The sequence below is a fragment of the Mustela putorius genome, unplaced genomic scaffold (genome assembly GCF_011764305.1).
Source record: "Mustela putorius furo isolate JIRA1106 unplaced genomic scaffold, ASM1176430v1.1 tig00537291_pilon_pilon_pilon, whole genome shotgun sequence".
In the NCBI taxonomy this organism is placed as follows: domain Eukaryota; kingdom Metazoa; phylum Chordata; class Mammalia; order Carnivora; family Mustelidae; genus Mustela; species Mustela putorius.
The window spans coordinates 973,147-1,001,110 of NW_025422429.1; the positions used below are offsets into that span (position 1 = coordinate 973,147).

At 42.2% G+C, this 27,964-nt stretch overlaps 1 protein-coding gene and 1 non-coding gene across 2 annotated transcripts; both read right to left on the reverse strand.

Moving 5' to 3' along the window:
• Positions 1-1,931: 1,931 nt before the first annotated feature.
• On the reverse strand, positions 1,932-2,036 carry LOC123390216. The gene has a single exon (XR_006604877.1). It is a non-coding gene; the product is annotated as a U6 spliceosomal RNA (small nuclear RNA).
• A 5,968-nt stretch (positions 2,037-8,004) lies between these two features.
• Positions 8,005-25,943, reverse strand: LIPN (lipase family member N). Its single transcript, XM_004780778.3, has 10 exons — positions 25,343-25,943; positions 23,990-24,108; positions 23,283-23,400; positions 21,011-21,209; positions 19,349-19,458; positions 16,984-17,120; positions 15,078-15,218; positions 13,679-13,750; positions 13,060-13,131; positions 8,005-9,355 (listed from the first exon to the last, which is right to left on the reverse strand). The coding sequence occupies exons 2-10, from the start codon at positions 24,095-24,097 to the stop codon at positions 9,122-9,124; spliced, it is 1,191 nt and encodes a 396-aa protein (XP_004780835.1). The 5' UTR covers positions 24,098-24,108; positions 25,343-25,943; the 3' UTR covers positions 8,005-9,121.
• Between the last annotated feature and the right edge of the window lie 2,021 nt (positions 25,944-27,964).

Here is a 27,964-nt window from a genome sequence, read left to right on the forward strand (position 1 = left end):
TCTGTTTTGTCACCAATTATGTTTTGTGCTGTTATTATGTTTCTGGTGATTTTCAAGTTTTGGCAAATTATACCTCTCCTTCCATTTATAGTAGCTGCAGGAAGTTTCTTACTTTCTTTCTTTCTTTTGATTTTATTTATTTATTTGAGAGACAGAGAGAGAGCACAAGCAGGGGCAGTGGGAGACGGAGAAGCAGGCTTCCTGCTGAGCAGGGAGCCCCATGTGGGACTCCATCCCAGGACCCCGGGATCATGACCTGAACTGAAGCAGACACTTAACTGACTGAGCCACCCAGGCACGCCAGTAGGAAGTTTCTTTTTTAAAAAAAATTACAAGAATTGATTCTGAGACTTCTGAATAAGCAGTATTATGGATGGCATGCGGATATAGCAAACATTGTGAATGAGAAATGGGAATGACAAAAGCTTGAGGAGTATTGCCTTGGGTAGAACACCACTCTACTTAAAATTAGGGAAGAGTTTGGACATTCAGGGATGACTCTGCTCTTTGCTTAGCTTTGTACGAGGCCTCCCTTGAGGAATGTGATGTAACTTCCTTTCTGCTTCTGGGCTTCTGGCTGGATTAGACCGCGGAGCCCACAACTCTTGATCTCAGGGTTGTGAGTTCGAGCCCCACCTTCAGTGTGAGGATTACTTAAAAATAAATATCTTAAAAAAAACAAACCCAATTTCCATTCTGCGTCTTTGACAATATGTTCCCTACATTCTCTATGGAGGATGGGTCAACAAGATTGGGAGATAGACCTTCTTCTTCATTCAGAAAGAATGCAAATCAGCAATGGGGTATGGTTTATTGGGCATGGGCTATGGTCAAATCTCCTTGCAAGTCTTGCTGAGCGCTGAAGGTTAGTTCCTGTGCTCATGTGGTTCTCTGTCTGGTGGCTGATGACAGATGAGGACAATTTAGACAGAAAGAGCTAGGTCTGTAGGAAAAGGAACCAGAAGGTGCTTTAGAGTTCAAATAGTCCAATCCTTTCAGCTTGGAGGTAGAGGGGAGAGGGTTAGGATGGAGGAGATGGCAATGGAAGGGTCAAGGAACTTTTTATGGTGAAGACAGTTTTCCCTCAGGGACTTTACCAGGGATTTTCCCAAGAAGATATTGGGGTGGGAACTTGATCATTTTTTCCCTTCTGGCAACCCCAGTACCACGAGCATCTCCTGAGTACCGACCACTTGCCAGATTGTCTCAGTGATAGGCGATACAAAGCCAGACTTTAATTTTCTCTCTGTTAAAATCACGTCTTAGATTATTGGTCTTCTCTTAATAAAAGATGATAAAATGGTTTTTGTTTACCTTTTATGTAATCTGCCTCAGAAGCAAATATTCTGCGTCTTTTTAAATACTTCCTATACTTCACATTGTCTTTATCAGATCTTTGATTACTTAGAATAACTAAGTTTTTTTCAATATGAAAAGAGCTAAGCAGTTTTTTGTTTGTTTGTTTTTTGCAACTAGAACTTCTAACTATATTTGCCTTTTGAAACCTTAAACTGTTGGAAATAAGGGTATGTAGTACACCAATGCCTAAAATTCCATTTAAAGAACCCACGATATTAAACAATGTTTATAATATTTGCATTTTTCTAATTTTCTATCATATTCGTGTACTTTTTAGTAATATAAATCATATTATCTTACTAGAATATTGAAACCTATGTAGTTTCCATATATCCCTGTGGCAAATCTCACTGCATAGGTAGTTAACAGTTTTTCCTTTCTTCCATTCCAGTCCTGATTTTTTGGCCTCTGTCTTCTGTGTTTGGAGCTTCGTTGCCCTACATGGCTAATGAGGTGTTTTGATAGAGTCCAGGACCAGGTGTTTTTACCTATAGCAGTTTCCAGAGATCTTTCTTTGGGGAGGGGTATGGTGTCAGGGCAAGGAGGTCATTTGCTAGTGTTTATCATTTTTAAAAAATATGGAACCATTCATGAATTCGTGAGGCATTCTCCCCGCAAGGGGTCATGCTAATCTTCTACTGTTCCAACTCTAGTGTATGTGCTGCCCAAGTAAGCACTTAAAATGCTTATTTTGATGAAACTGAAGGGCACATAGTATTCCAAAAAAGTTAACTTTTTCCCCTGGCTCAGTTGACAGGTTTGGTTAAGGAAGCAATTTGCACACAGATTAAAAATGATAAAAACAAAGCAACAAAAACTAACAAATAAGCAGAAACAGAAACAGACCTGTAAATACAGAGTACAAGCCAAGAGGTTGTCAGAGGGGAGGGGTGAGAAGATGGGCAAAGGGCGTGAAGCAGAGTGGGAGACACGGGCTTCTCGTGATGGAATGAACAGGTCCTGGGAATAAGAGACACAGCTCGGGGAACAGAGGGCCTACAATACCCCTAGATGGTAACAGATGGGAGCTACGCTTGTGAGCATAGCATGAGGCATAAGCATAAGGCTAGGCTATCAAGTTACTATGTTGATACCTGACACTGATGTAGAATTATGTCAACTAGGTTTCAATCAAGAAAATTTTTCAGTGGCAAACAAAGGTAGGAGTTACTGAGTTACTGAGGAGTTACTGAAAAGCAAAGTATTGGTGCCTTTATACTTCACCGCAAGTGTTAATGATGGCACAATATTATTGTCATGTTTCTTTTCATTGGGACTGTCTGTGTGGGGCTGCGGCGATGCCGATGGAGATGTTGAGATCAGAGCCCCTCTCACATCGTGGTACTGGCTGGGGGAGTATTTCATAACCACCAAGGTGTGAGTACCAGGAATCTGTTTTCACTGGACCCCAAAGCACTTCTTCTTTTTTTTTAAAAGATTTTATTTATTTATTTGACAGAGAGAGATCACAGTAGGAGAGAGGAAGGGAAGAGATCACAGAGAGAGAGGAAGGGAAGCAGGCCCCCTGCTGAGCAGAGAGCCGGATGTGGGACTCGATCCCAGGACCCTGAGATCATGACCTGAGCTGAAGGCAGCGGCTTAACCCACTGAGCCACCCAGGCGCCCCCCCAAAGCACTTCTTAACTTCTAAAATGGAATGAGAACCACACGGAGATTTTGCAATCTCTCGGTATCAGATGAAGATAAGAGTGAAGTCAGTGGAAATGCGGAGAAACATTTCCCCTCAGGGCCATACGTACTGCAAGTGTCTGCACAGAATTCAGCGTTGGGTGGGACTAGCAATTAATTCAAATTGACGAACCCAAGTTGAGTGTTTTCTGCGATCAAGTCACCTTGCTAAGTACTGGAAAGTTAAATGGTAAAGCCCCAAACTTGGAAACAACCCAGAAATTCCTCAGAGTGAGAAGTACCGGCTCAGTGGGTAAATAGTTAAACTATAGTGGGGCCACACCCTGGATATTTCTCAGCATTAAAAAGGAGCAAATGCGATACACTTTAACAGTTAACAGTTTGGATGGCTCTCAAGCGAGCGAAACAAGCCATTATCAAAAGGTCACATATCGCAAGATTCCGTTTACACAAAGTTACTGAGATGTAGAGCAGATTAGAGGTTGTGCAGATTAAGTTCAAGGAGAGCTGGGGAGGGGTGGGCGTGGTTGTTAACTATGCTGGGAAAGCTGGAGGGAAATTTTTGTGGTGATGGGCCATTCTGTATCTTAATTGTGGTTGTCTTACACAATCTACACCCCGTGATAACACCAATCTCACACACACACATGCACACACGGGAGGGCATAGCAAGGTCTGAATAAGGTCTGTGGATTATACCAAGGTCAACTTCATGGTTTTGAGAGCACGCTATAGTCATGTAAGGTATTATCTTTGGGGGAAACAATGAAAAGTATGTGGGACCTTTCTGTACTATTTTTGCAATTTCACAGCCATCTATATTATTTCAAAATAAAGATTTTAAAAAGTTAAAATATTTTTAAGATTTTAAGAAACACCTAGCTCCTTTTTTCAAGCTACATTGGTTAGGGAGATAGACTAAAGAGATAATTCAGGAGATGATAAAAAGTGATTTAGAAGAAGTATTAATTTGGGGGCGTGCGGTTCAAGGAAATCTTTTCAGAAATGGTGGTGTTTGAGCCAGACCTTGGAAGGTGTGGATGAGCTTTGCATAGAAGTACTACGGGGAAGTGGTCAGATCTGACGAAGGCCCTGGGTGGTCAGATAACTTCCTTGCTCTTGGATTAATGAGTCTTGAAAAGCCATTATTTTAGTCCAGTTTCACCTCTCTGAAACTAATTATACCTCCTCAAAGAAATTCACCAAACACTTTATATGTGGCATAGAGTTGTACTAGAAATTAATGTTATTATTTTCCTTGTTCTATACAAAATATTAATGGGATATTCAGGCTTGAGAAAGTACAGTTCCTCAGTGAGTCTGTTATGGGGTTGTGAGTTTCCTGCTTTGTGTAAATGTAAAGGTAAGAAAAAAAAAGGAGAAACATTGTCAAATTTGTGATAACTTTATATTACAAAGTCTATAACCAAGTTCAGCATCAGTGGATTGCTAGATTCTATGCTTCCTTGGAAGTGATTCTGGTATTTCAGACAAAGTGATGAAAAATGTGTTATAATTGACCTGACTAGCTATTTTCTACTCATCCAAAATTTTTTATGCAGCCTATTGAGATCTAACTGACATAAAACATTGTGTAAGTTTAAGATACACAATGTGATGATTTGATACACTTAGGTATTGTGAAATGTTTACCACAAACAAGATGAGCACATCCTTCATCTCACACAATTACTCTTTTGTTGTTATGGTGAGAACACTAAAGCTCTCATAGCAACCTTTAAACACACAATACAAGATTGTTAACTATAGTCACCATGCTGGAATAGAGCCCTAGAACTTGCCATCTGAGCTAAAAGTTTGTGCCCTTTGCCACATCTCTTCATTTCCCCCGCACCAAACCCCCCACCCTGCAACCACCATTCTACTCTGTTTCTTATGAAAATAATTGAGATGATGCAATGCTTTTCTTTCTCTAACTTTTCTCACTGAACATAATGCCCTCAAGGTCCATCTGTGTTGTCGTAAATGGCAGGATTTCCTTCTTTATGGCTGAGTATTATTTTACTCTGTGTGTGTGTGTGTGTGTATCATTCATTCATTTATCTGCCAATGGCCCCGTAGTTTGTTTCTATATTTTGGCTGTTGTGAATACATTTTTTAAAAAGATTTTATTTATTTACTTGACAGAGAGAGAGATCACAAGTAGGCAGAGAGGCAGGCAGAGAGAGAGGGGGAAGCAGGCTCCTTGCTGAGCAGAGAGCCCCATGCGGGGTTTGATTCTAGGACCCTGAGATCATGACCCAAGCCGAAGCCAGAGGCTTAACCTACTGAGCCACCCAGACACCCCTGTTGTGAATAATTTGACAATGAACATGGAAGTACATATATCTTCTTGAGACAGTGATTTTCATTCCTTTGGATATATACCCCAAAGTAGGATTGCTGGGTCATAGAGCAGTTCTGTTTTCTCATCTCATTTTTATGGTTAGAGTTTATAAAAAATACAACAACCTCCTTATCCCCCAAAACCCCAAGGCATTTTCTCATCTCTTGCCTTAATTTTCCAAGTAATTGTGGTCTAGGGTAGTACAAACATGATTTGCTCTATGGTGTCACAATGACATTTATATACCATTTGGGCACATTTATATAGATACATACTATTAGATATCTGGGATTAAAATCATGACTTCTTCACTTGTGCAATCTGAGGAAAAGTTGGCTTTTATATCTCATTATTCTCTGTGTCTCATGTGACCATAGTTCTATCCCATAGGCTTTTAAGTTTTAAATGAGGGATTTCTTATAAAACTCCTAGCAAAAAAATCAACTATTATTCAGACCTATAATAGTCAATGTATTTGCTACCATATGCAGAGCAAAAAAGCTAAAAAAAGTAGTGGTATTGGTAAAAAGTGTTCTTTCCTTCTGTACTTCATAGCTTGTTGATTTAAAGCAGAAAAGTTTAGGGTATTTAAAACACATTTTTTCTTGAAATGCAATGCACAAAACAGAGAAAGTGCACACATTGCAAAGGTATAGATTGAAAAATTTTTAAAAAGACTTTTTTAATTTGTCCGAAGGAGAGAGCATACATGAGAAGGGGAAGCCGCCGAGGGGGAAAAGCTGGCTGAGCAGGGAGCCTGATGTGGGACTTGGTCCTGGACCTGAACCCACAGCAGATGCTTAACCAACTGAGCCACCCAGGCGCCCCGCCTTTATGATATTCTTTACAGCAATGTGTGTTATTACAAAAGATCCTAATCCATCTGAATCTCTGTTGATTATGAATTTCCATGTAGTCGATAATAACGTTCCAAGTGAACTGACAGAGAAAGGCCTCCAAGATGTATTAAGTGATCAAAGTCAAATGTGAAGAAGTAGGTATAGTATGGTACATTTAGGTGACAAAAAACCAATGAGTTCTATGAATCTATTTGAAAATGTTCACTACAATCCATAGAAAGTCCTCAAAAACACTGTAAGAAGGAGTTGTCTTTGAAGGGGGAGTCAAATGTGAAGAAGTAGGTATAGTATGGTACATTTAGGTGACAAAAAACCAATGAGTTCTATGAATCTATTTGAAAATGTTCACTACAATCCATAGAAAGTCCTCAAAAACACTGTAAGAAGGAGTTGTCTTTGAAGGGGGAGTCAAATGTGAAGAAGTAGGTATAGTATGGTACATTTAGGTGACAAAAAACCAATGAGTTCTATGAATCTATTTGAAAATGTTCACTACAATCCATAGAAAGTCCTCAAAAACACTGTAAGAAGGAGTTGTCTTTGAAGGGGGAGACGGATTCTTTCCCATTTCTGCACTCCCATATCACAGCATTCTGGGTACACATTCTTTGTCCTGTAGTTTGAGCCTCCTTCCCCCGTAGGCGAGGCTGACTACCCCACCCCACTGGGGACAGGCTTGGCTGTGTGATTGGAGGCAGGGAAAAGTATGGGAGCAGTGGGGCGGCCAGCAGAGTTGTAAACACGCTGCTGTGATTTAGCTAGTCCTCTCCTGCTTTGGGGATCTACCCTGGGAAGAAAAGAGTCCCGTTAGCTGCTCGTTCCAGAATGAACTGGCATGTGCAGCAGACCAGGACCTGACCCACAGGGTTGAGCGGGGTCCTGGTGATCCCAGTGCAAGGCAGAGCCGCCTCAGTCTCACTGCAGGGCTGTGAGCACGAAAAAGGAATGTTCACTGTTGGGAACCAGTGGGCTCCTCACGACTGTTGGCCCCATAGTGTTACTATAGCAACAGCCGAATTAGATAAATCTTCTTAGGAGCTCTCTCAACTGACCTCCACTTAACTAGATTCCTATAGGAACCAATACCTCTTTTCTCTCTTGTAGGTATCTTAACTGATGCCCAATGCCTCTTAAATAGTCCTAACAAATAGGCTCATCTATTACGGTTACATCTTTCCCCTCCTTCCTGTTGAACTGTAAGCTTACTAAGAGTTAGATGTTTGTTCTCAGACTTACTTATGACTCTTCTATTTGTTATAGTTGTTATATTATTTAATGCATTTTGGTTAATTTGGTTAAATGTGACTTTGAAAGACTGTATTGTTTGTATAAAACCACATTTTCACTGGGTGTTATACGCAACTGATAAATTATTGAACACTACATCTTAAACTGATGATATACTATATGTTGGCTACTTGAATTTAAATTAAAAAAATAAAAAAGAGGGACGCCTGGGTGGCTCAGTTGGTTAAGCAGCTGCCTTCGGCTCAGGTCATGATCCCAGCGTCCTGGGATCGAGTCCCGCATCGGGCTCCTTGCTCCACGGGGAGCCTGCTTCTCCCTCTGACTCTGTCTTCCACTCTGTCTGCCTGTGCTCGCTTTCGCTCGCGCTCTATCTCTGACAAATAAATAAATAAAATCTTTAAAAAAATAAAATAAAATAAAATAAATAAAAAATAAAAAAGAAAACTACATTTCATTCTTCAGAAGAGTTCCATAAAACTCACTTAAAACTGATAAACTTGGATAGTCTAATCTTGGTAAATAAAAGTTATATAAATATGGATGGATTTGCACTTCAAATGGCTTCCCCAGTGTATTAAAATTATTATTCTTTTGAAAGACATTAAAATTAAGGTTATAAATGATGAGGTATGAATTATTTATTAAAGAATAATTATGTGGTATTTGACATCCAAAAGACCCTGATCCGACATGCAAATATTGGGGGGCTAACATACATTACTTTTTAAAAATTAACTGTGGGAGGTATGTACATTCCTTGAGGGATGTAAACAGTTTTCCGTTAGTGACATCTTCACAGAGGGTAAAGAACTTTTCCAAGTTTCCACTGCTCAGGAATCCAGAAACGGACACAAAACTTCATGCTGCTCTTGGAACTCTGTACTAAATCCTAGAATCAACATCTGCATCATTTAGAGAATGAAATAGAGCAAGACTTGGAATATTCCTAGCGCTACCCCCCCCTCCCCACCATAGGCTTTCTGGAAGCTGCTTTAAATGTCATTTGGGTATAAGCCATAGTATAAATCCCACTTTGACCATGAAGACACTGCTGGTGATCAGTTTAACTTAGCTTTAGGGCAAGACGTGAGAGATTTATTTCTTATGTGTTGTAACTTCAGAACAAGCAGTAATTCAGCATATCCTACCTAGTCCTTCGTGGGAATACTTCCATTTTGTTAGTCTTTTCCAGTGTGATGTTCTCTTTCCTACTGGATGTGGACCAGAGCTTATTTTCATGGCCTGTTTACAGAGGGCCATCATGTCTCTGGCCCTAGTGGTGATTTCAAGTAAGTCATAAGATCACCGCCCCCCAAAATATATTCCCAAATGGCTGCCTTTGCAAAGTCTCTCCTTTTAAGAAATTGACTTTAATGAGGAAAGAAAAAGGCCTCTTTGAACTACTCTCCCAAGGGCATATTTCGCACAAGTGAAAAATGGGGCCTCCCCTGACTGAGGGGGGAAGGTGGGAGAATTTTTAAGCCAATGAGCAGCACAGTTGAAATAACTCCTAGCGGGGATGTCGGGTAAGGGAAACCCTTAGCAACAGCAAATGAGTTGAAGGACGCCAGAGGAGGCCTCCCTGCTGACCAGTCTCTTTCCCAAAGCCTCCCCTGGGCTGGCAGGCAACTTTTAACCAAGAAGGAAATCCTTGCCATCAGGAGTATGACTTCATCAAGGCTATGATTTTACTATACACTTTCTGGGGAGCGTCCAGGCCCCAGATGAAATCGAAGTGGTTCCAGTCAGGCAAGAGGTCGAAGTACTGGAGATTCCTGATTTGGGGGATTACCCTGGCCACATCCCGGAATGTCACAAGGACGTCATGGCCACCAGCCCACATAGCAGTAGGCACCTTCATGGCAGTCAAGTCATAGAGCGGGGGACGGCTCTACGGAAGAGAAAGAAAGAGCCTTTGTGAGAGAAATCTCCTCACAGCAACAGCTGGGTTCAGCTACTGGGCTCAGTATTGACTACAAGTGCAGCTCTGTCAGGCACCGAGGGAAGCCTGCAATGGTCCGTATATTCAAGGAGTGTGAAGGAAGGACGCAAGATAGGTCAACAGACATTTGCCTACAAAGTAGGGTATGTCAAATGCCACTAAACACTCCCCAAATACAATGGCAGTGAAGTTGAAGAAGACACAGCTTCTGGTTGGGAGCTTCTGAGGAAGAGGAATCATCTGAAATGACTCTGGAAGGACAGTTGGATTCTGTCACATAAGGATAAGGGTGAGAGGGCTTCCTAGCAGGTAGCAAGAACACGTACACCACGGTCAGAATGGCAAGCTGTCCAGAGAACCCCGGGACGAAACTGTGTGAGAGAATGCAGGAGGATAGAACATCGGAGACAGATAGTCAAGGGCCAGGCTAAGGTATTTTGACATCTTTCAGAAGTTTGGGAGGATGAGGCAGGGTCATTTCTCAGAGTTCTGTCTGAGGGTAACTGTAAGGGCCATTGGTCTGAGATGCCTTGAGGAAGGAATAGGCTGGAGGTAGATTCTGGAACAATCTAGACATGCAGCAGGGATGGTCCAGAGAAGGGATAATTGAAGCTATAGGTTAGGACTACATTCTCCAATGGAGAAAGGGAGAGAGGAAGAAGGCTGATCATTTGTGAATGGGGGCGATAGAAAGCAGCCAGAGGCGACGGGAGGATGAGGGAAATAATCAGAAAGAGAAGGCAAAACTCAAGATCAGCGCATTATGGAAGTCTGGGTTGGGGGAGTGAATGGCAAAGGTGCCGTGGGAGCTCACAGAACATGCATTGGAGCAGGCCACTGGATGTGGCAGTCAAAAGGCACAAGTGACTTTAGATACAGTAGCTGTAATAGAAAAATGAAGACCCAAACTCCAGCTCTGGGGTTCAGGAGTGAGTGGAAGAGGGGAAGAAATGGAGAAACTCAGCCCTTTCAAATATTAACAAAAAAAATGTTGATTAAAATGAGAGGGTTGGAATGATGAGTGATAGACTCCGTAGGTTGATGGAAGGCTTTTTTGTTTGTTTTTCATAAAGAACAGCAATTAATTTAAGAGTGTAATGGGAGGGGCGCCTGGGTGGCTCGGTGGGTTAAGCCTTTGCCTTTGGCTCAGGTCATGATCTCAGGGTCCTGGGATGGAGCCCCACATTGGGCTCTCTGCTCAGCAGGGAGCCTGCTTACCCACCTCTCTGTGCCTGCCTTTCTGCCTACTTGTGATCTCTGTCTGTCAAATAAATTAATAAAATCTTAAAAAAAAAAAAAAGAGTGTAATGGGAACCAGGAGGAAGAGGAGATAAGAAGAGATGGGGCCAAGGGCACAGGCCCATAAACTTGGGAAATAAGTGGGTCTTCATTTTCTGAAAGAGGAAGGGAGAAGAGAAGGGGACAGCGACATTTTGGGATGCATAAGAGGGACTTTAAGAAATTTCATTCATGCAACAAGTAGGTGTTAAGGGCCCAGGAAGTGCCAGGGCCTCTCCCAGGTGAGAAAACATCTGGTGAACAAAACAGAAGGAAATCTCTACCCTCGTGGAGCTTACACTGGTGAGTCTCCTTATTCTCGATAAAATGCGACAGGCTCAAAGATTGGCCTGGGAACTTAAGAAGACGGCAAAGTAATGAGGCTAGAATAGAATAAAAATTAACTTCAAGTGGCCTAAAATCATACTCAAAGCAAACAGGATCATCCTGGACTCAGATGGAGCCAGCGAACCATGGAGAAATTCTAAGGACACTGACCCTCCCACACACTTAAGTCAGTACGTTGTATCCTTCGGTCTTAACATTTTATTTGTCAATTTTGCCTCAATAAAGCTGAAAAAGAAAGAGCTTGACTAACAATGGTCTTAAGTGTATGGGTGACATTTTTATTTTATTTTCTTGTAAATGGAAACAATTTATAAATATAATACGCTCATTAAAAATAATGGAAGAGCGGCACCTGGGTGGCTCAGTGAGTTAAAGCCTCTGCCTTAAAATCCCTCTGTCCTGGGATCGAGGCCCCCCGCATCATCGCATCATCGGGCTCTCTGCTCAGCGGGGAGCCTGCTTCCCCCTCTCTCTCTCTGTCTGCCTCTCTGCTTACTTGTGATCTCTGTCTGTCAAATAAATAAATAAAAATCTTTTTAAAAAATAATGGAAGAAAAAAGAATTATGTCAAATCCAAATTGAGAGTCTCCTTAATTCCTTCACATTCTCCCCGTTCAGTCTGCCTTTCTTCCCTCTCTGAAGGTAATTCTTTTCACATTTGTTGTGGCTGTTTTTTTTTTTTTTTAATTTTGTTTTGTTTTTGTTTTTCTGTTTTTCTTTTTTCCCTGGACTTATTCTAAGCATTTGCAAATATATGCATCTGTGAATATATACAGTCTGAGGGGCAGGGGAAAACATCTGGGGGTAGTGGTAACTTCTATATCTAAATTATGGCATGGTTACCCAAATAAGTGTGTTTGCCAAAACTCACTGAATTGGAAAATTTGTGAATTTCATTGTATGTAAATTAAACCTTAATCAAGCTTAAAAAATAATAAAAATGTACATAGCTCTCTTAGTTGTCCTTAGGGCTAGTAGAATCATTTGTCCCACAATTCAATCCATTCACTAATGGAGAAATTGGCTGGTCTGATTGACTGTTTTGATGCTTAGAAACAACGTAATTGGTCCATATTTGCACTCATAAATTGCCTTCAATACATCAGTCTGGGAAAACATTGGGAAAATTTAATTTAATGTGTTTGGTTCATATAAAGAAGCCCAGCTCTTGAATTTGAGAAAAGAAATGGTGGCAACAGGATTTATCACAGGAACAGAAGGCCTAAATGAGTCTACAAATTCTAGTGTGAAATATCAGATGGAAAAAAGAGGCTAAAGGGTGTCTGAGTGACTTGGTTGGTTAAGCAACTGCCTTTGGATTAGGTCATGATCCCAGGGTCAGTGGGATCGAGTCCCACATCAGGGTCCCCCTGCTCTGCAGAGACCCTGCTTCTCTTTCTCTCTCTGCCTACTGGTTCCCCTGTTTGTGTTCTCTCTCTCTCTCTGTCAAGGAAATAAATGAGATCTTTTAATAAACAACAAAAACAAAATGTGGCTAATAGCTCAACTCATCATGGGTGGATAATATTCTTTTAATTTTCATGTGGGATCCTATATTTTTTTCTGTTGATATCAAGAACTGGGTATTCATTTTCCCTGTACACTTCTATAGATTTTTAAAAAACAATTTTCATTATTATACAGTCAACGAAATATATGTTAAAAACCACCTCCGTGGCACTGGCTAGGTCTTGTGTAACCATACATGAAAAAGCAAGATTAAAACTTGTGTGAAAGCAGCGACACTGAGAAGACTAGGATAAATGCAGTAAAATATTAATACATCTTGTGTTCTGTGGGTGGAGGGATTATACATTATTTTAATTCCTTCGGACATGCCTCTTTTATTTCTATCCTATTTATTTTTAGATGTTCTGCAATGAACACATATTTAAATTAGTCACTTTTTAAAAAGCTCTGTCAATGGGAATGCCACCAATCATCAGGTTAGATTCTTTTCACCCTCCAATAATTTCTTATTATAATGTCTCAAAGCCACCCTTCTGGGGCCATTCCAAACAGCTCACCTGATTGTAGTGATGCATGTTCTCTGCTTCACTTCCCCAGTCATAAGCTCTGAATTCATCAGATCTGTAAAGCTGAAATACATGTTTTTTGGAAAAAACCATCAGAGTAAGAATCACAATTGTTAACAGTAAATCTTAGAAAACCACTGTGCCCTGGGAAGAAAATAAGACTCCTGGGTCATTAGAAGGATAGAAATACATTTTACATTTCATACATTTGTGCTTTTAGAAGCACAAGGCCAGCAGAAAGGGAAGCAATGACTGCCCTTGGTTTGAAGGGACAGCGAAGGGAAAATCAGGACTCCTCAGGGGGCAGTCAAAGCTCGGGTAGCTCTCTCCAGGAAAGTTCGATCCCATGAGGCTTTCCCCAGTTACCTCCTGCTTCAGCTCAGGGTCTGTTTCCCAAGCTCCCATCTAAGACTTGGCTCATTTTTGTCACCTACTTGGTCTGTACCATAACTTGCCCTTTTCCTTACAATCTGGGGAAATCAAACCAGAGACGGTGATGGAGACAAAGTAGAAGCCAGTTTCAAAACTTCTAGGGGGTAGACCTGCTAACTCTCTCCTTTCAGATGTGCTGAAATAAGATCGGAGAGTCCTTCCATGGCAAAGACACTACCTGTTTTATATGCAGGATGTTCTGCATTGATGATCCAGTGGGAGCATGTGACATATACACATCCATTCGACTCTGGAGGGAAAGAAAACATAGTATGCCAGAAATCACTCAGGGAAAGGAACAATACCTCCCAGAAGCAGAGAATGAGTGTTCTAAGAGTAGCAAACCCAGACGGGGTTTGGGAAATGAAGAGGCTGAATCACCTAGGTAAGGAAGAGCTCAGGTCAGGCACCTGACTGTGAGTAAAAGCATGGGTTGCTTCAGCGCAATCCTGCACCAGCTCCAGGGTAATTTGCGAGCGGGGTTTCGGGGCGTGGAGGGGTGCTGTGCGCATGCGCGTGGGTGTGCATGGTCCCTGATCCGCACGTCCCACCACCTGGGCATCGGAACTTAACCCTGTTAATTATAAGCTTTGTGACTTTGGTCAACTTGTGGGTTTCTGTATTTTCACCTATTAAATGAACATACTAAAAATCATACTGTGCCAGGCTTTTTTGAGGCTAACATAAAATATTGCAGAAGAAAAACTAAATATAATCACTTCAGATGCACTGTGCTTTGGTCTTTGTAAGCATTATAGAGATAAAAATTATAGAGATATACTAGTAATGGGAATCCTATGTCTTAGAACTCTGCAGAAGGAAAGTAATCTATTGAAAATATTTATTGTTGAATAAGAAGACTTTGAACAATGGTCCTTCTCCTATTTTGGTTTGGCTCAAGTTCGCCTCTTGAATAGGAGTAGGATGGCTGGCGAGAAGGGTCATTTGGGGACTGGCTTCACTGTATCAGCCTCGCTGGCCGTCATATGCAATGTGACAGAGCTAGCCATCCAACCACAGTAGCCTGCAGATATACACGCCTCCTCCTTGAATTCTCCATAACAGGAAACGAAGAGTTGATGAAACAGCCTTGCTCATCTTTTGAGGGACAAGAGTTCTATCTCTGTTCCATTTTGTCTTGTGCTTTCCAAGTTAAGTGGGGAGTTTTAACCGAGGCCAAAGTCACCCAACAAAGGAAGGCACAGAGGAAATAAGTTCTACGCTTATATGGACTTCTCTTCTTTTCTGTGATTTTTTTTTTTTTTAATGCAGGGTATCATTTCTAAAATCACATTGACTATAGTATGGTGGCTGATAGGGAATGGGCAAAACTCCTACTCATGATGGACATCTGTTTTCCTAATATGACCGTGGATGGAAGGATGAACCTGCCTACTCTTCCCCCCAGTTTTCATAATCATGCACCATTGAATACTCAATCTAGGCATAGCAAATCTCTGCCTTTACAGTTTAGAAAACCACATTAGTTTATGCAGCGTGATAGATCCACCAAAGTGAGTCTAAAAAAAGCTGGAACCTCTTAAAGCATCAAATGGCCCCATAATCATTGTACATACCATATTCATATTTTTCTTGTCGTATCCAGCCCATAAGGACAAAAATTCACTACATATCACCCATAATATTTTATTGTTGCAGATTTTGAGGGCGGGTTCCTTTCCTGTCTTTAGAAATACACCTTTGGTACCAAAAATACCCTGTAAAAATAAACAATAATTATCCTTTCAAGAACAGATTTCTGGCTTCTTGACATTCCCTTCATCCCAGGAATAAGGATTCTTAGAGATCCATTTCCATTTGTATTTGGTGTTTCTGCTAAGGAGACTAAGTCACTTGGGAAAGGAACTACTTGTGAATCCATCTCTATCCAGGGAAGATCAACAAATATCATTTAAAAAGAGATTGCATTCAGGCTCTTCAACTCCAAATTCACTTCTCCGTGGTGGAGCTCCCCTATCCCGTCCAATCAGTGACTGCCTCTGTTTCTCATTTCTCATTAACTGGCAAGAGAGGCAGAACATTTTCTCCTTAAGGCTAGACATTGCCTTGACTAGGAAGGAAAAGCAGGATTTTTCCCTACTACCTATGGGCACACTGTCTTTTTAGCAGTGTCCCAGTGGAGCCAGCTCTTGGACTGGAAAGTATACCATGGCGTTCGTACTGAGGGAAGGGGACCACTGGACAGAAAATACTTGAAATCACAGGATGCAGCACAGTTAAAACGTGTAGGGTTTGAGAGAGTAAGCTTGGGTGCGGGGCGCCCAGTTGGAAGGACTGGAGTTTCTGGCCACAGACATGAAGCGGTGGGAGGGATCAGGGGATGGCACTGAAAGGGGCAAGAAATCTGACAGTCAGTTATAGGAAACTGACATAAGCCTCAGACCTACCTATGCCCACAAAGCCATATATTATAAAAATGATGTAGAGACAGATGTATCCGCCTCCCAATGTAATGTAACTATTTTGTCTGCTGAACTCTACCCAAATGTAGAAAACATCCCAAACTAACTGATGTTAGTCACATTTTGGCAACAGAACCATCAACCCCACAAAAGGGAACTTGCATCACCTGAGCTTATAGTAAACAACACAATAAACTATGCAACAAATCATTAGGTTCTATGGAAATTCATCCTTGTGTTTGCCCACAAATATATATTTTTTTCCATTCTCACCCCTTCACCTTAAGCCAGGGCCTCATTTTACATGTGAATTACTGTGAAACCCTTATCAGTCTACTTGATTTCATTTTGGCCCAAATCCATTTTAGCTGACACCCTAAATCGAAGGGGCAATTTTGCCAAAATACTATGTTTATCACAGCAATGTCCTTTTTAGAGAAAGAAAAAGCAAACAGAAAAAATATATATATATAAAATACTTTTGATGGATAAAGTCCCAAATTCACAATTGGCAACCAAACTACATCTTCAACTTTGGAAAATAACCAATAAATTCTGAACAAATAATTGAGCTGTTAGACATTTAGATTTTGGAATCGTAGCCTTGGTAAATTAAAGCAAACTCCGTTACAGGAAGGGGTTGTAGTATTCAGGCTCATGTAATATTAAAGTCAGAAATGTCAGGGATTATAGGGAACTTGAAAAATGTCTTTCACTTGGGCATTGTGAATTTACTGACTGCCCAGTGGAATAAGAACGGAACAAGAAAACTTGAGTGGACTTTCAGCTACACTGTGCTCACTTCAGATAGAAATTCTGACATATACTCAGATCTGTTCATGACTGAGTATAGTAAGTTATATATGGGAATCGTAGACATGTACATGGGTACACACACACACACACACACACAGCACATGGTCACAGAGTCTGGTTTCTACAGATTTCATGTAAATTTCCTACTTTCCCACTATTGCTTCATAATAGACTTTAAAATAGTAAGGGTCTACGATCCAAAATGGGACCCTCAGAGACATTTTGGCAAAAATGAGGAGCCTACCTTGATTATGGAATTTGGAAGTAGAAAAAAACTGGTAAAAATGCCCGTGGGATATTTGAATGAGACCACAGGACCCAAGGCAAAATTCATTTTGATTCTTTGTGCCAGTTCAGGCATGGTGGAAAAGGCTACAAACCCTAAGAGAACAGGAGACAAGACAATCTTGTAAAAATTAGAAAATACTGAGGCAACGTTTCTACTAGCAAAAGTGGAATTCTGCTTTGACACTTTTTCCTTCTGTTGCAATAATCCCACGGGTGAACTGAGAAACTCTTCTGAGTTATTCTGTGAAGATAATATGCCCTTAGTCCTGTCTGCTCTTGTGTCCATTTTTCTTGTATTCTAGACAATTCGACTTCTCTGGGGAGAGTGAGGGATAAGCTGTGTGAGCCCGGGGACAGCTTCACCCCCCAGTGTGGGCTAAGTGCTGGCAATGCTGTCATTTTACCCCAACCCTGAGATTCCAGGGTGAGTCACAGAGCTTCCAGAAGTAAATAGTCTGTTCACAGGAGGGGAATGCATCAGTTCTTGATGTGGTATTATCCAGTGATCCCGCAGTTGCTTTTTTCTCACAGTGCAAAGAGATGTCATCCCTTCCAGTGCTTTACTGGGTGCTGACTGACCTCTAGAATGTTCCCTGATTTCTCTCAGTCCCCTGTGGTCCTGATAAGGACCAGCCATCTCTATCCGCTCTGACTTGTCAGCAACAGCATAGCAAGCATTTCAAGCCCCATGAAGATAAGGGTGGAGAGCAGCCCTGCATGGGCAAGGATGTGATCTATCTGTGTATTTTGGTTCCCTGAGATGCCTTTCTGGGCCCCCCACTGTGTGTAAGCATGTGTGTGTGCGCTCAAGCTTGCTTTTTTTTTTTTTTTTTTTCCTCCCTGAAAGTCTTGTTGAAACACTGAAACCATCTTGGCCAGAAAAAGAGCTGACTTTGTATTAATTGGCCGAGCAATTGATACAAAGACTGAAACTCGTATACTGGTCTAACACTTCCTGTAGAAGATCTCTGGAAGTGTGTGGAGGTGAGTTGTTCCGTGCTCACACTGACCAGCAGTGTGAGTCGGAGCCTGGGTTGCCAAATGTATTGTGAAGAGTGGGTCCTTCCCACATAACAAAAATTGCTCTGCCCCAAATGCAGAGGATGTCCACTGAAAAATTCATGCCCTACATACAAGGCAGAGAAATGCTGATCAGATATTTTGTTTTCTTTGCAGATCAGATGTAAGAGCACATCTACATCCTGCCCACTTTCTAGACCCTATTCAAGCCATTCTGTCTCCATCTGGTTCCTCCACACGCCCAGACACCCTCACTGGGGGTGGGAGGGGGTGTTCATATGGACCTAATTTGAATCTGTGTCCTTAAAATTGGAAGTTTTAGTGGAAGATCACTAACAAATTCACAATATTCATATAATGAATTCCTCTAAATTTTTATTTGGAGCTGGATTTTTTATTTCTTCTGAAAAGATCTAGGAAATCATTAGGAAGTACATTTTCAAAGAGAAAGGTCTTGGACTTCTAAACATTTTCTACATAGTACTTGCATTAAATTGCTAGTTCATAAATACTAAATTGCATGTTAAATAGATAAACCCAGTTGATGTATGCTTTTGTGTATCAACTAAAAGAAAAAAAGTGACCAGAGTGACGCCTGAGTGCCTCAGTTGGTTAAATGTCTGCTTTGGCTAAAGTCCTGATCCTGGAGTCTGGGGATTAAGCCTTACATTGGGCTTCCTGCTCAGTGGGGAGTCTGTTTCTCCCTCTCCCTCTGTCCCTGCCCCTTCTCATGTGTTCTATCTCTCAAATAAGTAAATAAAATCTTAAAAAAAAAAAAGTGATCGGGGGCGCCTGGGTGGCTCAGTGGGTTAAAGCCTCAGCCTTCAGCTCAGGTCATGATCCCAGGGTTCTGGGACTGAGCCCCACATTGGGCTCTCTGCTCAGGAGGGAGCCTGCCCACCCCCCTTCTGCCTCTCTGCTTACTTGTGATCTCTGTCAGGTAAATGAATAAAATCTTTTAAAAAAAAGTGATTGTATTATTTTCAATTCATTTAAATGTCAGTATAACCTCACCCTTTTACTATTTTTTAAAATCCCAAATGGGTTGTGAGGAAGGTATGATCGACACATACTTCAGGGATATTTCATGTCATTAGGCGTTACTAGTTTCATGCAGAGGGGACCTAGAAACTTACTCTTTGCAAATTTGGGGCACATGGAAATTCTATCACCATTACAAAAGTGCTGTTGTATCCAGAAATGGAGGAAAGATTTGCCCAACATGCAGTTTCTGAAATTCAAGAAAGGTGAACACCTGTGAGGCCCTGACCCTTGTAAAATACTGACATTTGTAAACATACCTATTGTAGTGCCAAGTGAGTGCCCGATGAAATACAGCTTCTCCTGACCGGTTTTATTTACAATTAAATCTACTATTGCTGGGAGATCGTATTTGGCCATTTCATCAAAACTGCAAAATGAAACAGGGGCTTGTAAGTACTTGCCACCAAGTTGAACACTCAGAGCACCCGCTCACCTATTTTTCATGCCCAGAATGCTGGTGAGCACTTCATTCTTTATCCAATTACATGTGGGCTAGTGTGGCTTCCATTTGCTGCATTTCTGTGTGTTACTGTCTAATAGCAGGACTGATTTCAAGCCTTGTGTGTGCGGTCTGAAGGCCAGTCCTCCCCTTCCTCCTCCCATCCACTCCCCCTTCTCCTGCTCGGCCTGCCTCTTCTTCAAACAGCCACAGGGCCCTTCCAGACCTTCAGGCTATAGAACACTCAGCTTTGGAAGCAGACCTGGAGGCGGATCATGACTCTGGCTGAAACTCTTGATACATTACTTAAATGCTCTGAGCTTCAGTTTGCTCATCTGTGAAATGACCTTCATGACCTGCTCAAGGGACTGGATGACAGGCAAGGCATGACTCAGGTGCACCTGCTGTTGATGTTTCTTCCCATATCAGAGACATGTTCCGTATCTACCAAAATGCCACAGCACCAGTTCAGCTGGCATTCACGCAGGAGAACAAAAAGACCTTCAAAATACTCAGTGGTTCCAGGTAGCCTATGGGCTCAAGGCTTGCTTATCAAAAGGACACGTAAGGAAATCTGTAGGCTGACACTCCCAAGTATAAGAAAATTCTTGTGATGTCTTACAGCAAACAAGTTCCAAGCTCCCTGCCAAGGGGCAGTGACGCAAAATATTTCCTGATGTTTGTTCCTGCCCAAAGGCTCTGACCCTAACAATTTATTCTACCCTTCCTGATTCCCCACCTGCCAGCGGGTGCTGAATATTTCATTAGCATGGGAGGAATGCACACTCTGTTCTAGCAGCAGGCTTGCAAACCAACAGGGAGCTTAGCCTTGCACAGGGAAATATCTTACAAGAATCAGCCTGTCCTCTGGTGACAGCAGAAATACTTTCAGTGAAAGACGGAGGTAGCTTATGAGGACATTGTTCTCTATGGCCCATCAGCAAGGTTTTAAAGACCTCATATTGGGGTTCTCTTGAAAATGGTATCTACTACAGTTACAACCAGAATTTCTCTAAATAAAATACAGTACCAGCACACACCATCTCTGTCCAAGAGAAAAGACCTGGATTAGCAGCACTAGAATGAATAGACGTTTCATGAAGACAGGCACTTTTCTCACTCTTGAGTGCTCAGAGCCTATAACTGTACATACAGGAGAGACTCAGCAAACATTGATTGAATGAGTGTGTTCCTTGGTCACAGGAATTCCCTGAGCTGTCCCTTGGGACATATTTATATTGTATAGTATTGGATAGAACTGGATGTTAAAAAACCATCTCGTTAAAATGATGTAGCTAACTTGTGGGCCAATCAGTGGAAATCTAACTTCCTGCTGTTTCTTTGCTTTGAGATATTAGTAGAAACTACAAGGAACTATGTGCCTTCCAGTGTTATGAATTATTATTAATATCACCCACACTATTATATTCAAAGAAATTGTCTCCAACTTTCCACATGATTTTTCTTAGATGAGGCTTACCTAAAGGCCCAGAATTTTTCTTCAGTGATGGACAATGTTCTGTGCCTTCTTGACCAAGTGTTCCCCCGACTGTTTCCCATCCAGACATCATAACCTGCATCTGCTAGAAGGAACCCAAGGCTGCCATTGGCATAATTCTCCAACCAAGAGGCATTGTCTGCAAATAAGGCATGTTGCAAATACACGACTGGCCGGGGTCCTGGAAGGAGGAAGGGAGAAGAGAGAGAGGGGAGAGAAAATAATTTATGATAAAAAGAACATCTCAGGAACATGATAGAAACCCCTCCCACATACACACCCCACAACAGAAGAAGCAAAACCCAAAACCAGCATTCACCTTTCCCCTTGTCATTGGTGTAGAGGAGGAGAGTCACGTGTAAGTTTCTCAAGCATGTTTATTACACCTGGTGCTGTGCTGACGGATGAACATGCAGGAGCTTGTTATGGCCTCATGATACCTCTACCGAGTAGCGACTACTTTAAGGATCCTCATTTTACAGCTGCAGAAACTGAGCTTTAAGGTAGTGAAGTACCTTTCCCAAGGGGCCACCTAATTAACAAGATGCAGAGCCAGGACGCAAGCCCAGTTCTGTTTCACACCGCAGTGGGTGCTTGTAAACTGTGCTCCCAGCTCTAGGAATTCACATTTGCATATCTCTGGGGTCTGATTGGCAAAGACAGGAAAATGATCATGTCTGATGGAATCCCTTGCCTCTTCCAGGGAGGAGGAGGATGGGAGCATAAATGGACAGTGACTGATTTCCTCTCCAAGCTTCTAGCCAAATCCCCAGCCTCTGCCCACCAGAGAGCATTTGAAAACCCCAAATATAATAGAGTCAGCTTAACATCCCTCTGATGACTGTCAAATTCTTGAGGGAGAGGGTATTCAGGGAGATGAGGCTGAACCAGTGCAGAAGGTTTCAAAAGGCAGCATAATATAGCGCGTTAAGAGTATAGGCTCTGGAGCTGGCTGGGTTTGAGTCCTGATTCCATCACTCGCTATGTGTGTGTGACTTTGAGCCTGTTACACAGCCTGCTCAGGTTCATCACCTGTAAAATGATAACTATTCATAGTACTGACCTCTTAGGAATGCTGAGAGGTTTCTCCAATATAAATTAATGTAAAGTTTTTAGAATAATACACTTAACCCATGGTTCTTAACTCCAAACCTTCCCAAATTCTTCCTCCTTGGAAAGGAGAAAAATGCCCTCCTTTTATGGTTCCCAGCCCCCTCCCTCCAAGCCTGGTGTTGCCAGATTTAGAAAAGAAGAAAAAAAAAAAGAAGAAAGAAAGAAAGAAAGCGAAGATTAACTGGAAGACTCAGGATGGCCTGTTGATCTGAATTTCGGATACGGGATGAACAATATTTGGTTAAGTACATTCTGAAGGGGAACTTGTCCAAGAAACTGATTTGTTAGTGATCACAGAGTCAACTTTGACTTCTGCCATTTGTCTCTTACCCTCGCCTTTGTCCCACTCTCAATGTTCATTCTGAATCTCTAGAATTATGCCTTTCTTTCTTGGAGGACAGAAGTCAAACAGGGCCATTTCAGCCGCCTCTGAATACGAATGGCAGGACGGACAGCGCAGTGATGGGGTACAGGATTTGCCCTCCTGTCTTCCCAGATACTCTGCTCCTTCTTCTCTGTTCCTCACTCATCCTGAGCTTTGCAGTGACTTGTCCCTACTTAAAGAGTAATTTCCTCTGCTTTTGCGTGGCTGGCTCTTCATGCTAGAATTTAGGCCACATCAACACCATGCTCCTTCCTCCCACAAAACTTGTGTCCCTCGGATCAAAATAAAGGAAGAATGTTCCAATTTTCCTTCCTGGAAAAAGTTTCAGAAATGTCAGGGTCATCTAATTTGATTTTTTAGTCCTGCCGAAGGGGGCCTATTGATTCTAAAGGGGGCAGGAGAGACTTCATGCAACCCAGCCAACCTCTTTGCGAGTGAAGAAATCCCTTTCCTGGGATGCAGCAATTTTTCACATGAGAAATGAGTCACGAATGAAAGAAATGTTGGTCCCGCCTTTGCATTCACACCCCCAGCAAGCGAGCCTGTTTGCTGTCAACAAGATCTGTCTTGCCCGTCATATTTTTAGGTTCTTGGCTGTCTTCAGAAAATTGGAAAAGAAGGAGACTCCCTTTAACTGTTTAAAGACTAATCTAAGAATTGAGCCAAGTTTGATAAACCAGTCATTCTCTCAGTGGAAAGCCAGTCCTAAGGTGTAGTGATATGCCGTCGCCTTCGCATGATAGACGCATCTCGTACCTGGGCTCCGGGCACCTCTTCGTCCATGGGGAATTCTGTTGACACTGAGGATGTACCCGTCCTGAGTGGTGACGTCATACTCTTCACTGGGGTAGCCATTATAGGTGATGATCTCACTCTGCCCCGTGAAAACACAGACATTAGCTCTACATCTTCTCCAAAGTGTTTTGGAAGGAACTAGAACAAAGCATCTTGTCTGTCCTTATTGGGATGAATTATCTGAAATCTGTAGCCCCAGGTAACTGCAAAATCGATTTATTATGTAAAGTCTTGATTTTAAAAAATTAGCAGAATATTTAAAAATGTCTGCTATTGGCAAATTTGGGGGTGGGTAGTTGGGTAGAGATGGCATTAGGTATTGACCCATCTTTCTGACAGAACTATATTCTCCAGCCAGCTAATTCTCGAGACCCCTTTTGGTTGGGGAGAAGGCGGTCATATATAATATCCAAGGGGCTTAGAATAGAAATTTTTAATATTTTTAAAATATAAATTCAAACAAGGAGGTTGCCTATAAATTCTTTTTTGCTTTACATTACTGGAAAGTGTTATTTACTCAGCCAAAAGAGAAGTTCTCCCTAGCTTGACTCTCAGAGAAACCTTAAATATCACCTATGTTTTATCTGTTCCCTTATTTGAGACTTTTTGCTCTCATAAGACCATGCATCTGCCTTATGTGATGTCCTTTGGGACTTGGCATGACTTACAATATTCATCCACACTTCAGGATTCGCTTCATTTTCCAAATTAAAGAATCTATCAGCATTTAAAGTTCCACAGATCAAACAACAGGTTGTTGTTAAAACCAGCCACATCGTGGGAATGCCTGACGTAAGACATTTAATAATCACAGATTAATTTTATACACCAACGTTGCTTAAGAAATGAAAATAGTGCCCTACTGCAAACTGGACGGACATCCTAGGGACACTGAGAAACTGTGGAAGGGAGCAAACACAGTGAGCTAATTCTGAGCATGGGAATCCATTCTTCGCATAGAAAGTGCTTTGACCCAATCCATTTCTTGCAAGACATTTCATCAAGCACCAAGACTTATTGTTTTGGTTGTCCTTTAATCAAAGGTTTTCAATTATGTTAAGTCTTTGCTCACCTGCAAATTGCCAGGATACTCAGAGGACAGGTGTCCAAGCCACAGCAAAGGGAAAAGGGGTGTTATCCTCTACTCTAACCGGCTTCCCACAAAACAAACAAGAACAGTGAGCAGAGAGGAGGAAGATGGGCTTCCAGGGATGGGATTATTTCTCTTGTGGACACCCAAAGGGGAAGGTTGCACATTTAAATGTGCGATCTCTTCCTTGGCAGGGCTTAAAATAACCTCTTCCAAGGCAGACCAACCTCATGGCAGTCCAGACTGACCCTCCTATGACACCCTCCCCACCCCCACTGTGACCTGACTTTTAGGTCCAGCCTCACCGCGGACAAGATTTCTGACCTTGGGCAAGTTATTTTGCAGCTTTGTCTCTTGGTTTCCTTGTGGGTGAAATTAGAATAATAATGTAACCTACCCTACAGGGTTTACAGGAAGGATTAAATGACCTACAAAGCAAGAAACAGGTCAGTCCTTTCACTATTTTTCCTAATCTGAGAATGAGCCAGAAAGTAACATCAGAGAGCTGTAACAAATTAATGACCGACTTCTAGAAATTTAGAGCTTTACTTCTGAAGATTTTAAATAGCTTCCCATGCATTTGCTGTCTGATTGAAGACGATTTTATATCTGCAAATGTTATATTATTTAAAACATTGTTAAAACTAGCAACAGCTAATATCTACTGAGTGCTAAAGCTTGTGCAGAGAACGTTTCTAAATGCCTAGGGTGTGTTATTTAAATCTCAAAGAAACTCCATCAAGTGGGTCCTATCATCCTCCCCTTATGGATAAAAAATACCCCAAGGCTTAGGGAGATTTCAGATCTGCCCAGGTCACAGAGCCCACAGGTGCCAGAACTGGGTGGAGAAGGCAGGCAGCCTCCCAGCAGCGCCCTTGGATCTGACCATCACCCCAACCCGCCTCCCAGTTGTGATAGATCTTGACCTTACCTAGCTCAATGAGCGTTCTCTGCTCCAGAAGACTCCGCACTAAGAACCTCTAAACTTCTGGCTGTAACAGGTTGAAGAACAAGATGTAGTTGCAGTGACAGTTAGCAGCTAGAGAGAGCAGAGACCGGAAGCCCATGGCAATGAGGAAACCCCGGGCCGTGGCGCCTCCCAGGGCGTCTTCCTGACGCACCAAATGCCCTGATGTGCTTGCAGATTGGGAAATAGTGGTCTGTGGAGTGCCAAATAACCAGTATGACTGAATCCTTTATGTTTCCTTGGAGTGGCAGCTACTGTCGGGAGGGTTCAGCTATCTTTTCCAAGCCTGGCGTGAAATGGGGAAGTCGGACGGACTCGGGATCCTAATGGACAGAACCGGGCATAGAAGCAAAATCTACCTCCTCAACACCAAACCATTTCTGTTGGGAGTCAGACGAAGCGAAGTCTGGAAAATCACTGATGTCAACCAGGTGGTGTGAAAAGGGTGACTGACTGTGAGCTAAATGGTGAGGATGAGGCCACCCTGACTCCCGGCTCCCGAGGCCAGCAGGACCTGGAACTAGCAGAGCATCAGGGGAAACTGACACTTACGTCCAAGGGAGGCAGTGACCCTTGTGGATGCTGAACCACAGACCAGTTCACCTCGAGTTAAAGCAAAACAGAAGCAGGTGCTCCTAGGGAGTTCGGTCGGCCGAGCGTCCCACTCTTGACTTTGGCTCAGGTCATGATTTCAGGGTCTTGGGATCGAGCCCCACATCAGGTTCCTTGTTCAGTAGGGAGCCTGCTTCCCACTCTCCCTCTGCTCCTCCCCCTGTTCTTACTCTCTCCCTCTCTAAAATAAATAAATAAATAAATAAAATCTTTAAAACAAAAAACAAAGTAGAAGCAGAGGCCAGAGGAGAATGACAACAATTTAGCTCCACACCTTCCCCAAACACTAGTGGAGGCACACAAGCAGGGTTTCTGTTTCACTCTGCGTTCTGTACCCCTAGAGGCCCCAGGAATGACTGAAGCTCTCCGGGACAAGAAGCAGGGAGACAGTGAAGTCCTACCTAGCAGAGGCAGTAGTTTCCATTCTCTGAGTCTGGACTCATTCTGCAACCCTTTCAAAAACAAAGCTATTATTTGCATTTGTCCGAACCCTCAGATCTGTTCCACTGGAATGGGGAATTCATGCCAGTTACAGCAACATGGAGTGAGAGGAAGCACTCTGATTGTTGGAAGACGTGGGAAGATTATGGGTTATTCTGGCTCCCCTGCCCCTCCTCCTTTTTTAAAGACTTTATTTATTTGAGAGAGAGACAGAGACAGTACAAGCAGAGCACAGGGAAAGGGACAAGTAGACTCCCGGCTGAGCAGGGAGCCCGATGCGAGGCTGGATCCCAGGACCCTGGGATCATGACCTGAGCTGAAGGCAGATGCTTAACCCACTGAGCCTCCCAGGTGCCCAGATTATTCCCCCTTTGAGGCAAGACTCCACTGTTCCTGACCCTAACGGCCCAGTGACAGGGGTGAGGACCTGTTGGGAAACGCACATGGCTTCTGACTTTCAGAATCACTTCAAACAGAACTTAGCAAACTCTCTGGGGAGGCACAATGTTATTAGTATTAATGTAGATTTGTGGCCATGCTTGGTGTGGGAGCAGCAGGAATGGAGCTAAACATCTCCGGCCTTGACAGGCTGCAGACCAGGGCAAATTTCAGAACTCTAACTCCTGGCCCTACCTCGTGGCCCTCTCAGATCCCCTCTTGAATGCTTTCAACATGTTGAAATGAGCTAAAATGAAACACATTGCAACTTCTTCCTTGGCCCTGTGAAATACAAAACTATAGCTCCTACTTTCTAAAAGCTCAAGATTTTCCTGCTTCACTTCCCCTACCCCCATTAGATGATATTAGAGCTGGAACATGATCTTGGGCAAAATTAGATTGAAGGTCAGTCTTTCTGAAACCCAGTGGTGTTTCTGATACCTTGGTCTGAAGATCATATTGCAGTCTGAGCCAATTTTTTAATGATGAATCCTCATTCAAATATCAAGATGTCTAAAAACATGTGCCTGAACATAGAACATGGATCCTTGAACTTGGTATCTATTGGTGACAATGATTATTATTTTCCTTCCGATGTTCTAATTCAAAATACTTTTGCTATTACATCTCATCTTTTTTTTGTTTGTTTGCTTCTTTCTCCCCAAAGATTGATTTTTTTTTTTTTTGGTAACACATAACTTTGTATCAAAGGGGAAATCATTTTCCCTTGAAAGCAAGTCGAGGTTAAAAAAAGAAAGGAATGAGAATTTTAGAAAAGCAAATAATTAAACCTTACCCCCTTTAGAGAAATTTTCCCCTGGAATAAAAGATTTTGCATGAAAAGATTTTGCTAGCTTACCAGATAATTTATCTAATTCATTATGCATCCTAAAATTCAAACAGAGCTTTAAGCACGCACGCGTACACACACACACACAATGATTGATTAGCCCACCTTGGCCTTAGAAAAGGCACTTTAAACTACATTTAACTATTTTATTTCTTTACCCATAAAGCAGAGCTGGCCATGCTCGTGACATGTCTAAGAAACAATGCTGTTTCTGAAGTTACCTATCAGAATGGAGTTCACTCTCT

What these genes read in the sequence shown, in the direction of transcription:
- LIPN (XM_004780778.3), bottom strand. Translation starts at nt 24,097, where the DNA reads ATGTGGCTGGTTTTAACAACAACCTGTTGTTTGATCTGTGGAACTTTA. An exon ending in GAAAAATTCTGGGCCTTTAG is followed by an intron (nt 19,459 to 21,010) that starts GTAAGCCTCATC and finishes TTCATTTTGCAG; the next exon opens with TTTTGATGAAATGGCCAAAT. An exon ending in ACATCCTGCATATAAAACAG is followed by an intron (nt 13,132 to 13,678) that starts GTAGTGTCTTTG and finishes CATGTATTTCAG; the next exon opens with CTTTACAGATCTGATGAATT.